Below are 13,376 nucleotides of genomic sequence, written 5' to 3'. Positions count from 1 at the left end.
AAACACTGTGCTATAGATCAACAAACACTATGCTATAGATCCAGAGATCAACAAACACTATGCTTTGGAAAAGCCCAATTTTCTGTCAGCTCCTAAATAACTTTGGGATGAGAAATCGGTTCACACTTCTTCTTCTTCTTTAGTTTGTTTTACATTGTTTCTCCCATCTCCAGAAAGACGTGAGACAGAGAGATACAAAGCCCTTTAACAGATGCGCCTGTCGTCTATTTTATGATCTATGATTTTGTAATTTAATACAAGCTTACAGACATGAAAGTATCAGGCAGGGGACTCCCTTTTAATGTCTCTGTTTCTAATATAGACTGACTGCTGTTTGAAATTCCACCGTATTCCCTTAATAGTACGCTACTTTCGACCAGGGCCCATAGGGGGCGCTGTTTCTCTGCGCTTCAGTTCGAGAACTACCAAGTGATATACTACTACTACTACCGTCCTGTGAGCTCTGGCACCATCGATGTCAGTCATATTACCCACTGCACTTCTGCATGCAATTTGACGTAATGTTAACTTCTACGGTTTTACGACCCGACTGATTTATACCTAAATATAACTCGAGAGTGTTTTTAGATTCACCGTGTTGATCACTAAACCAGCTAGCTAGCTGAACAACAACGACTATGGTTTCTCTGTTTCTCTTTTCTTTGATGGACTGATTTCTGTTTTCCTATTAAGTTTCTGCATCTATAAACCTCTCTTTTCTGTTGGACTGTTTCTGCATCTATACATTTTCTGTTTCTCTCCTGGTTTAAAGCTTTCTGCTTTCTGTTTCTCTCCTGGGTTAAAGCTTTCTGCTTTCTGTTTCTCTCCTGGGTTAAAGCTTTCTGCGTTCTGTTTCTCTCCTGGTTAAAGCTTTCTGCTTTCTGTTTCTCTCCTGGTTAAAGCTTTCTGCTTTCTGTTTCTCTCCTGGTTTTAAACCTTCTGCGTTCTGTTTCTCTCCTGGTTAAAGCTTTCTGCTTTCTGTTTCTCTCCTGGTTTAAAGCTTTCTGCTTTCTGTTTCTCTCCTGGTTAAAGCTTTATGCTTTCTGTTTCTCTCCTGGGTTAAAGCTTTCTGCTTTATGTTTCTCTCCTGGGTTAAAGCTTTCTGCTTTCTGTTTCTCTCCTGGTTAAAGCTTTCTGCTTTCTGTTTCTCTCCTGGTTAAAGCTTTATCCTTTCTGTTTCTCTCCTGGTTTAAAGCTTTCTGCTTTCTGTTTCTCTCCTGGTTAAAGCTTTCTGCTTTCTGTTTCTCTCCTGGTTAAAGCTTTCTGCTTTCTGTTTCTCTCCTGGGTTAAAGCTTTCTGCTTTCTGTTTCTCTCCTGGTTAAAGCTTTCTGCTTTCTGTTTCTCTCCTGGTTTAAAGCTTTCTGCTTTCTGTTTCTCTCCTGGTTAAAGCTTTCTGCTTTCTGTTTCTCTCCTGGTTTAAAACTTTCTGCTTTCTGTTTCTCTCCTGGTTAAAGCTTTCTGCTTTCTGTTTCTCTCCTGGTTAAAGCTTTCTGCTTTCTGTTTCTCTCCTGGTTTAAAGCTTTCTGTTTATCTCCTGGTTAAAGCTTTCTGCTTTCTGTTTCTCTCCTGGTTAAAGCTTTATCCTTTCTGTTTCTCTCCTGGTTTAAAGCTTTCTGCTTTCTGTTTCTCTCCTGGTTAAAGCTTTCTGTTTCTCTCCTGGTTAAAGCTGTCTGCTTCCTGTTTCTCTCCTGGTTTAAAGCTTTCTGCTTTCTGTTTCTCTCCTGGTTAAAGCTTTATGCTTTCTGTTTCTCTCCTGGTTAAAGCTTTCTGTTTCTCTCCTGGTTAAAGCTTCCTGCTTTCTGTTTCTCTCCTGGTTAAAGCTTTCTGCTTTCTGTTTCTCTCCTGGTTAAAGCTTTCTGCTTTCTGTTTCTCTCCTGGTTAAAGCTTCCTGCTTTCTGTTTCTCTCCTGGTTTAAGCTTTCTGCTTTCTGTTTCTCTCCTGGTTAAAGCTTCCTGCTTTCTGTTTCTCTCCTGGTTAAAGCTTCCTGCTTTCTGTTTCTCTCCTGGTTAAAGCTTCCTGCTTTCTGTTTATCTCCTGGTTAAAGCTTCCTGCTTTCTGTTTCTCTCCTGGTTAAAGCTTTCTGCTTTCTGTTTATCTCCTGGTTAAAGCTTCCTGCTTTCTGTTTATCTCCTGGTTAAAGCTTCCTGCTTTCTGTTTCTCTCCTGGTTAAAGCTTCCTGCTTTCTGTTTATCTCCTGGTTAAAGCTTTCTGCTTTCTGTTTATCTCCTGGTTAAAGCTTTCTGCTTTCTGTTTATCTCCTGGTTAAAGCTTTCTGCTTTCTGTTTCTCTCCTGGTTAAAGCTTTCTGCTTTCTGTTTCTCTCCTGGTTAAAGCTGTCTGCTTTCTGTTTCTCTCCTGGTTAAAGCTTTCTGCTTTATGTTTCTCTCCTGGTTAAAGCTTTATCCTTTCTGTTTCTCTCCTGGTTACAGCTGTATACTTTCTGTTTTCCTGGGACCTGTTTCCTTTTGTTTTGTCTTTCTACTTTTCCTTTAATTACTTCTGTTTCTTCTACCCTGCTGTTTTCCATTCATCTACTTGTATTGTACCTTAAAGGTTCGGTTCTTTTTTCTGCTCTGACTCTTCTGTTGTCGTAGTTTACTGAAGCATATAGTACATTGAACAAATGTACATATCTGCAGGAAAACCTCTGAAAGCAGTGTATAGACACAGAATGAATGTTTTTTTTTCCTGAAGGCTAACACCCAGTTTAACAGTCGAAGCGCTGGCAGAGTACACAACAGTATACGTACATCAATGCAGCACAGACAACAAGGCCTTTTAAAAGATTCTCTCTGAAGATAAAGGAAACACCCTGTACAATATGAGTGATTACACTGCATTCCACAATCTGTTTTTGTTTTTTTTGTGAAGGAAGGGTCTTAGCTTTCTAAAAGCCTCTCAGAGTTAAAAGCATTCAGACAAAATGGTATTACCCATGGCCCCTACCTTCAAAAGAATGGTATGACCCATTGGCCTTTCTTGCCTAGCATGAAAACACTCCAGGCTCAAGGTAGAAATTAGCCTGACCCGGTGAAATATACATGGCAGACGCTCAATCAAGCTAGTAGTCTGGACTACTTTCTTATTTAATTCTCGCTGGCACCAAACGTTAAAAAAGTGTTGATAGGTGACAGAATGCAGTTGGACCATCAAATAATTGCCGCATACATTACTCTTACAGAATTTCCACGTGGGCGGGGATATTGTACATTTAATCAAAGCCTATTGGTTGATAACTTGTTTTTAACCTGGACAGAAGAATTTATAAACAGTTTTTTTCCAACATAACATAGGTACAGAATATCCCCTTATTGTATGGGACACTTTTAAATGTGCCTTTAGAGGCCATGCAATTCAAACCTTATATTTAAAACAATGAATTTCAGTCAAAATAGTTAATATTAACAAAAGTAATAAGAAGGACTAACAGTACAGATAGACGAAAATAAAAACTGTACCAAAGAGACACAGAGTAAGTTAGAGTAAAAACAACAAGAAATGGAGGAACTTATTCAGGAAGGATCAAGTGTAATGGATGGAATATGTGGGAAAATGCACCAAAAATGGTTTTAATCTTCAACATAGAAATGCTACCAAATTATTTTTACATGTTACAAATGGAGTCACCCGTGATTCATCAAACAATGTTTAGAAAGAGGAAGCAAAGTACTTTAAGCGTCGATCCAGAGCATCCCAAACATGCTTAATGGGTGACATGCCTGGTAAGTATGCAGGCCATGGAAGAACTGGGACATTTTCAGCTTTCGGGAATTGTGTACAGATCCTTGTGACATTGGGGCCGTGCATTATCATGCTGAAACATGAGGTGATGGCGGCGGATGAATGGCACGGCAAGTGGCCTCGGGATCTCATCATGGCATCTCTGCGCATTCAAATTGCCATCAATAAAATGCAATGCCGATATCATAACCCCACCGCCATCTGTTCACAACATTGACATCAGCAAACCCACACTAATACACACTGTCTGCCACCTATGTAATGGTCATGCTGTTTAATCAGCTTCTTGATATGCCACACCTGTCAGGTGGGTGGATCATCTTGGCAAAGGGGAAATGCTCACTCACATGTAAATACATTTGTGCACAAAATGTAAGATAAATACGCTTTTTGTGCTTATAGAACATTTCTCGGATATTTTATTTCAGCTCGTAAAACATGGTACCAACACTCTGCATGTTGCGTTTATATTTTTGTTCAGTATAGTATGTAGAAGCTGGAAGTAGAAGCCTAAGTGTTGATGTCCATTAGTTTACTCCAATTAAGGGAGGGTGGTAGGGTTAAGGGAAAATAATAATAGAAAATATATTAAAAAATATATATATTTACAAAACATATATATGGGTGATTGGAAATGATGCAGACAATTACATTGATGGAAGCCAAAATATTTCTGCAAGAGTTACCCTTAGGGCCTAGGTACAGATCTAGGATCAGCCTACTCTTTCCAAATCCTAACCTTCACCATGATGGAGTAGAATGCAAATGGTCAAAACTGTCCTGAGATCAGTCTATCCTGTCTATACACACCATTCACATACAGTGGCTTGCGAAAGTATTCACCCCCTTGGCATTGTTCCTATTTTGTTGCCGTACAACCTGGAATTAAAATAGATTTGGGGGGTTGTATCATTTGATTTATACAACATGCCTACCACTTTGAAGATGCAAAATATTTTTTGATTGTGAAACAACCAAGATATAAGACAGAAACACAGAAAAATTTAGCGTGCATAACTATTCACCCCCCCCAAAGTCAATACTTTGTAGAGCCACTTTTTGCAGCAATTACAGCTGCAAGTCTCTTGGGTTATGTCTCTATAAGCTTGGCACATCTAGCCACTGGGATTTTTGTCCATTCCTCAGGGCAAAACTGCTCCAGCTCCTTCAAGTGGGTTGGGTTCTGCTGGTGTACAGCAATCTTTAAGTCATACCACAGATTCTCAATTGGATTGAGGTCTGGGCTTTGACTAGGCCATTCCAAAACATTTAAATGTTTCCCCTTAAACCACTCGAGTGTTGCTTTAGCAGTATGCTTAGGGTCATTGTCCTGCTGGAAGATGAACCTCCATCCAAGTCTCAAATGTCTGGAAGACTGAAAATGTCCCTGTATTTAGCGCCATCCATCATTCCTTCAATTCTGACCAGTTTCCAAGTCCCTGTCGGTGGAAGAACATCCCCACAGCATGATGCTGCCACCACCATGCTTCACTGGGGATGTTTCTCTGGCGGTGGAAGAACATCCCCACAGCATGATGCTGTCACCACCATGCTTCACTGGGGATGTTTCTCTGGCGGTGGAAGAACATCCCCACAGCATGATGCTGCCACCACCATGCTTCACTGGGGATGTTTCTCTGGCGGTGGAAGAACATCCCCACAGCATGATGCTGTCACCACCATGCTTCACTGGGGATGTTTCTCTGGCGGTGGAAGAACATCCCCACAGCATGATGCTGTCACCACCATGCTTCACTGGGGATGTTTCTCTGGCAGTGGAAGAACATCCCCACAGCATGATGCTGCCACCACCATGCTTCACTGGGGATGTTTCTCTGGCGGTGGAAGAACATCCCCACAGCATGATGCTGTCACCACCATGCTTCACTGGGGATGTTTCTCTGGCGGTGGAAGAACATCCCCACATCATGATGCTGCCACCACCATGCTTCACTGGGGATGTTTCTCTGGCGGTGGAAGAACATCCCCACAGCATGATGCTGCCACCACCATGCTTCACTGGGGATGTTTCTCTGGCGGTGGAAGAACATCCCCACAGCATGATGCTGTCACCACCATGCTTCACTGGGGATGTTTCTCTGGCGGTGGAAGAACATCCCCACAGCATGATGCTGCCACCACCATGCTTCACTGGGGATGTTTCTCTGGCGGTGGAAGAACATCCCCACAGCATGATGCTGTCACCACCATGCTTCACTGGGGATGTTTCTCTGGCGGTGGAAGAACATCCCCACAGCATGATGCTGCCACCACCATGCTTCACTGGGGATGTTTCTCTGGCGGTGGAAGAACATCCCCACAGCATGATGCTGCCACCACCATGCTTCACTGGGGATGTTTCTCTGGCGGTGGAAGAACATCCCCACAGCATGATGCTGTCACCACCATGCTTCACTGGGGATGTTTCTCTGGCGGTGGAAGAACATCCCCACAGCATGATGCTGCCACCACCATGCTTCACTGGGGATGTTTCTCTGGCGGTGATGAGAGGTGTTGGGTTCGCGCCAGACATAGCGTTTTCTTTGATGGGTAAAAAGCAACATTTCTGTCTCATCTGACCACCTCATCTGACCACCTCATCTGACCACCTTCTTCTATATGTTTGGGGAGTCTCCCACATGCCTTTTGGCGAAACCAAAAGTGTTTGCTGATTTTTTTCTTTAAGCAATGGCTTTTTTCCCCGTAAAGCCCAGCTCTGTGGAGTGTACGGCTTAAAGTGATCCTATGGACAGATACTCCAATCTCTGGTGTGGAGCTTTGCAGCTCCTTCAGGATTATCTTTGGTCTCTTTGTTGCCTCTCTGATTAATGCCCTTCTGGTCTGTGAGTTCTGGTGGGCGGTCATCTCTTGGCAGGTTTGTTTGCTGTGGTGCCATATTCTTTCCATGATTTAATAATGGATTTAATGGTGCTCCGTGGGATGTTCAAAGTTTAAGATATTTTTTTAGAACCCAACCCTGATCTGTACTTCTCCACAACTTTGTTCCTGACCTGTGGGGAGAGCTCATTGGTCTTCATGGTGCCCATTGCTTGGTGGTGCCCCTTGCTTAGTGGTGTTGCAGACTCTGGGGCCTTTCAGAACAGGTGTGTATATATATATATATATCTCTATACTGAGATCATGTGACCGATCATGTGACACTTAAATAAAGTCCACCTGTGTGCAATCTAACTAATTATGGTGCTTCTGAAGGTAATTGGTGGCACCAGATCTTATTTTGGGGCTTCATAGCAAAGGGGGAGAGTACATATATGCAGTTCTTTTTTAAAAATTTCACTTCACCAATTTGGACAATTTTGTATATGTCCATTACATGAAATTCAAATAAAAATCTATTTAAATTACAGGTTGTAATGAAACAAAATAGTAAAAATTCCAAGGGGGATGAATACTTTTTCAAGGCACTGTACATGTATTTATATCTATATATATTTATATTCTTGACTCTGACGTGTCTTTTTAAACGTATGGATGATCTGTTGTATTGTTATTGGTCCTTCTGTAGCACAGTTGGTAGAGCATGGTGCTTGTAACGCCAGGGTAGTGGGTTCAATTCCCGGGACCACCCATACGTAGAATGTATGCACACATGACTGTAAGTCGCTTTGGATAAAAGCGTATGCTAAATGGCATATTCATATTCATATTGTTTTGTTGTTACTACACTTTTGGAGCTGGAAACATAAGTAATTTGCTGCACCGGCAATAACATAAGCAAAAATGTGTATGCGATCAATACACTTTGATTCAATTTGATTTGTATCGGGGGTAACTTCAGAGTTACACTGGTTCAAGGGTAAAACAAAGCTCCCGAAGAGCCTAGGCAGGGTAACAGCAAAATCAAGATAACATTTGCTAAAAGTTCATGTTGTCCTTAGGGCAAAATAGGCACAGATCTTGGATCAGTCTGCCCATGCCAAATACTAAATATAACCAGTTGTGGAGGGGTTGAAAAGTACAAAACTGACCGTAGATCAGTGTCGTACTCTGAATCTGATCAACACTAGTTCAAGGAGAAGAAACTCTCTTGTCAAAGCAGACCTACAGTACCAAAGCCAACATAAGTCTAGAGAACAGCAGACATACCACGCTCTTCAGGAGCCTAGGGAACAGCAGACATACCACGCGCTTCAGGAGCCTAGGGAACAGCAGACATACCACGCTCTTCAGGAGCCTAGGGAACAGCAGACATACCACACTCTTCAGGAGCCTAGACAACAGCAGACCTACCATGCTCTTCAGGAGCCTAGAGAACAGCAGACCTAGAGTACCACGCTCTTCAGGAGCCTAGAGAACTGCAGACCTACCATGCTCTTCAAGAGTCTAGAGAACAGCCGACCTACCATGCTCTTCAGGAGCCTAGAGAACAGCAGACCTACCATGCTCTTCAGGAGCCTAGAGAACTGCAGACCTACCATGCTCTTCAGGAGTCTAGGGAACAGCAGACCTACCAAGCTCTTCAGGAGCCTAGGGAACAGCAGACCCAGAGTACCAAGCTCGTCAGGAGCCTAGGGAACAGCAGACCTACCAAGCTCTTCAGGAGCCTAGAGAACAGCAGACCTACCATGCTCTTCAGGAGTCTAGGGAACAGCAGACCTACCATGCTCTTCAGGAGTCTAGAGAACAGCAGACATACCACGCTCTTCAGGAGTCTAGAGAACAGCAGACCTACCATGCTCTTCAGTAGCCTAGAGAACAGCAAACCTAGAGTACCACGCTCTTCAGGAGTCTAGAGAATAGCAGACCTAGAGTACCACGCTCTTCAGGAGCCTAGGGAACAGCAGAACTACCAAGCTCTTCAGGAGCCTAGGGAACAGCAGACCTACCAAGCTCTTCAGGAGTCTAGGGAACAGCAGACCTACCAAGCTCTTCAGGAGCCTAGAAAACAGCATATCTACCAAGCGCTTCAGGAGTCTAGGGAACAGCATATCTACCAAGCTCTTCAGGAGTCTAGGGAACAGCAGACCTACCACGCTCTTCCTAGAGTCTAGGGAACAGCAGACCTAGAGTACCAAGCTCTTCAGGAGTCTAGGGAACAGCAGACCTAGAGTACCAAGCTCTTCAGGAGTCTAGAGAACAGCAGAACTACCAAGCTCTTCAGGAGCCTAGAGAGCAGCAGATCTCCATAAAGGTTAGTCACCTCAGCTTGGCCAAACTGCGGTAATGTGAGAGGGACACCGGAGACCAGGTATCCTGTTTGGTTAATAAGGAAGCTCACACAAACACACAGATTTGAGCTGATAGTCTGGGTTGCTATGCAGTCTGTTTTCAGCCCGACCTGTTGATTTCATGTCAAGGAAACCATGTAGCATTGTTGAAAACAGTTAGGTAGCCAAGCTTGTGAGCTGAATGAATAGAGCTAAATTCCTCTGTAGATCATGGTCAATATATTCAAATGTTTCAGATGGAGAGTTCACTATATTTGCCATAAATAGACCCGGTGGTAGAAAAAGTACTCAATTGTCATACTTGAGTAAAAGTAAAGATATCCTTAATATAAAATGACTCAAAGTAAAAGTGAAAGTCACCCAGTAAAATACTACTTGAGTGAAAGTCACCCAGTAAAATACTACTTGAGTGAAAGTCACCCAGTAAAATACTACTTGAGTAAAAGTCTATAGGTATTTGGTTTTAATATATACTTTAAATATACTACTAAAATGTACTTAAGTATCAAAAGTTAAAGTATAAACCATTTATAATTCCTTATATTAAGTAAACCAGATGGCACAATTTATTTAGATTTTTTTATTCACGGATAGCCAGGGGCTCCATCACTCAGACATAATTTACAAACTAATAATTTGTGTTTAGTGAGTCCTCCAGATCAGAGGCAGTAGGGATGACCAGGGATGTTCTCTGTTTAGTGAGTCCTCCAGATCAGAGGCAGTAGAGATGACCAGGGATGTTCTCTGTTTAGTGAGTCCTCCAGATCAGAAGCAGTAGGGATGACCAGGGATGTTCTCTGTTTAGTGAGTCCTCCAGATCAGAGGCAGTAGAGATGACCAGGGATGTTCTCTGTTTAGTGAGTCCTCCAGATCAGAGGCAGTAGGGATGACCAGGGAAGTTCTCTGTTTAGTGAGTCCTCCAGATCAGAGGCAGTAGGGATGACCAGGGATGTTCTCTCTCCAGATCAGAGGCAGTAGGGATGACCAGGGATGTTTAGTGAGTCAGGGATGTTCTCCAGATCAGAGGCAGTAGGGATGACCAGGGATGTTCTCTGTTTAGTGAGTCCTCAGATCAGAGGCAGTAGGGATGACCAGGGATGTTCTCTGTTTAGTGAGTCCACCAGATCAGAGGCAGTTGGGATGACCAGGGATGTTCTCTGATTAGTGAGTCCTCCAGATCAGAGGCAGTAGGGATGACCAGGGATGTTCTCTGTTTAGTGAGTCCTCCAGATCAGAGGCAGTAGAGATGACCAGGGATGTTCTCTGTTTAGTTCTCTGAGTCCTCCAGATCATGTCTCTCATCATGTCTTTCATCTAGATTAACATTATCATGGTGCCTCATATTCATGTCTCTTTAATTGAGATTAACATTATCATGGTGCCTCATATTCATGTCTCTTTAATCTAGATTAACATTATCATGGTGTCTCACATTCATGTCTCTTTAATCTAGATTAACATTATCATGGTGTCTCCCATTCATGTCTCTTTACCCTAGATTAACATTATCATGGTGTCTCACATTCATGTCTCTTTAATCTAGATTAACATTATCATGGTGTCTCCCATTCATGTCTCTTTAATCTAGATTAACATTATCATGGTGTCTCCCATTCATGTCTCTTTAATCTAGATTAACATTATCATGGTGTCTCCCATTCATGTCTCTTTACCCTAGATTAACATTATCATGGTGTCTCACATTCATGTCTCTTTAATCTAGATTAACATTATCATGGTGCCTCATATTCATGTCTCTTTAATCTAGATTAACATTATCATGGTGTCTCACATTCATGTCTCTTTAATCTAGATTAACATTATCATGGTGTCTCCCATTCACGTCTCTTTACCATAGATTAACATTATCATGGTGTCTCACATTCATGTCTCTTTAATCTAGATTAACATTATCATTGTGTCTCCCATTCATGTCTCTTTACCCTAGATTAACATTATCATGGTGTCTCACATTCATGTCTCTTTAATCTAGATTAACATTATCATGGTGTCTCACATTCATGTCTCTTTAATCTAGATTAACATTATCATGGTGTCTCACATTCATGTCTCTTTAATCTAGATTAACATTATCATGGTGTCTCCCATTCATGTCTCTTTAATCTAGATTAACATTATCATGGTGTCTCCCATTCATGTTTCTGTACATTTCATCTCTCCACAGATGAGGAAGGAGTCCCCTCCGACCCCCACCACCACCCCCACCAGGACACCGCAGTTCACCCGTCGATTCAGCAGCCCAGAGGGACCACCCACTTCCAGGCCCCTCCACCAGGCGACAGCCACCTCCCCTGCCTCCCCACCCTGGGAGACGAGGTGCAAGTCACCCACGGTGGTCAACCAAACCACCAAACCCTTCTCCACAGCCTCTTTATCCAGGGCTAAACAATCCACTACCACCTCACCTATATCGTCTGTATCTCCCTGGGGGTCCCGCTGTCAATCCCCTAACATGAACCAGACAACCAAGCCTTTCTCCACCACCATCCCCAACTCTTCCTCTTCCAGACCCTCTCACCAAGGCACCATCACCTCTCCTCTCTCCCCCTCACCCCTATCCCCTCCCTGGGGTTCCAGATGCCAGTCTCCCATCGTCAGCCCCAACAACTCCAAGGCAAACCATCGCCTGTTAGCCAAGAACATCATCAACGCCGCCAAACGTAAAAACAGCCCGTCCCCAGGTGCTCTGAGCGGCCGCAACCTCCCAATCTCCCCACTAGGTGACAACACCACCCCCCATCACCACCAGGGCTACGACCACCAGCACCACTACAGCAGCTCCAAACCCCCCTTCAACCCCTACCAGCCCAGGGCCATGGGGTGCCAGTCTCCCCCCTTCGCCAGCCCTCCTCCCACCCCTACAGGGGTGATCCGGTCCCCAGTAAGGCTCTACAACACCAGGTCCCTCACTGACTCGGATGCTTCGGTGGAGTCGGAGGACTCTGGGCTGAGGTCTCCAGGACTGCAGCGTACCCACAACACCTGTCCCCGGGGCTGGGGCGGCAGCCTGAGGGTGAAGAGGGGTAGTGTTGGCACCGACCTATAGGGGGAGCCGGGGAGAGAGGGTCAAGAGAACGGACCATTGAGCTTACCCAATAAGAGAAGAAGAAAACCCAGAGAGGACATTGATACGGGGGACTGGTGGGTTTTGGGTAATTTTTAATTTCATTGATGTATAGGAGCATCTAAGATGGAGGGCTCAGAGCTTGCCTCACAGGTGAGATTTGGAAAGGACTTTGAAAGGAACTGACCTTGTGTGTTTGTTGCTTTGGAGCATCCAGGAGTAAGGGAAAATAATGGTGACCACACAGTAAAGAACCTGATGCCCTTACAACGCAGCTGGGACATAGAAGCAACCTGTCTGGTGATTCTAAAGTCAACTAAAACCCACTGATTTGGCTGGCTGGCTATAGAGTCCAGAACCATCAAGCTCAGAGCTAGCTCAACAGTGGGATTACTGAGAGGAGATTGAAGGGACAATTCACTGTTGCCTCTGCCTCTCATTCTTACGTTTTATAAAAATACTTTATTCATTTATTTCACCAAAAAAAAGTACATTTAAGTAATTCTAAAATCCAAAGCGACCTGTCTACAATTTTAGATTTGGACCTTGTCTTTGAAAAAACTAAATGTATTTTATTCAGGAATTGCTGAAATGTAAAACCAGCTTACTTGCATTTGACTACGACAAAAGTTCCATGAAAAATACAATTATTACAGTAGCTTACATATGTTTACTCTAAATAATAGTTTATTCTAATTTGTACCCCCCCCCCCCATTAAAAAATCAAAGGGCTAGAAGAAAAATACCAAAGATAATATCTGGAATGGTGCAGTGTTTTCAAAACAGTGTTACACTTTTCATCTCCCGCATAAGACATTAAAAATGTGATGTCGTAGATAGGCCCTTTGCAGTTATTCCGTATATATATATGTGTGTTTTAATATTGCTGGGTATACATTGGAGTAGAAAGGAATGCAGTTAAACCACATGATGTTTGCAGATCTGACACAGGTCAAACTGAGAGGGAGAGAGAGAGAGAGAGAGAGAGAGAGAGAGAGAGAGAGAGAGAGAGAGAGAGAGAGAGAGAGAGAGAGAGAGAGAGAGAGAGAGAGAGAGAGAGAGAGAGAGAGAGAGAGAGAGAGAGAGAGAGAGAGAGAGAGAGAGAGAGAGAGAGAGAGAGAGAGAGAGAGAGAGAGAGAGAGAGAGAGAGAGAGAGAGAGAGAGAGAGAGAGAGAGAGAGAGAGAGAGAGAGAGAGAGAGAGAGAGAGAGAGAGAGAGAGAGAGAGAGAAAGACACAGAGAGAAAGACACAGAGAGAAAGACACAGAGAGAGACAGACAGAGTGAAAGACAGAGAGAGAGAGAGAGAGAGAGACCGAGAGAGAGTGAGACAGAGAGAAAGACACAGAGAGAGACAGACAGAG

At 43.5% G+C, this 13,376-nt stretch overlaps 1 protein-coding gene across 2 annotated transcripts in view; it reads left to right on the top strand.

Moving 5' to 3' along the window:
- Positions 1-13,283, top strand: part of LOC118363914 (synaptopodin-like) — a 66,274-nt gene extending 52,991 nt beyond the window's left edge. For both annotated transcript variants that reach the window (XM_052487366.1, XM_052487367.1), the window contains exon 5: positions 11,115-13,283. In XM_052487366.1, the coding sequence (XP_052343326.1) occupies positions 11,115-11,996 (882 nt within the window). In that variant the 3' untranslated portion in view covers positions 11,997-13,283. The remainder of the gene's footprint in view (positions 1-11,114) is intronic.
- Positions 13,284-13,376: the final 93 nt, after the last annotated feature.

This window comes from Oncorhynchus keta, chromosome 30 (genome assembly GCF_023373465.1).
Source record: "Oncorhynchus keta strain PuntledgeMale-10-30-2019 chromosome 30, Oket_V2, whole genome shotgun sequence".
NCBI classification, from domain to species: Eukaryota; Metazoa; Chordata; class Actinopteri; order Salmoniformes; family Salmonidae; genus Oncorhynchus; species Oncorhynchus keta.
This window is presented reverse-complemented; position numbering and strand designations above follow the sequence as displayed.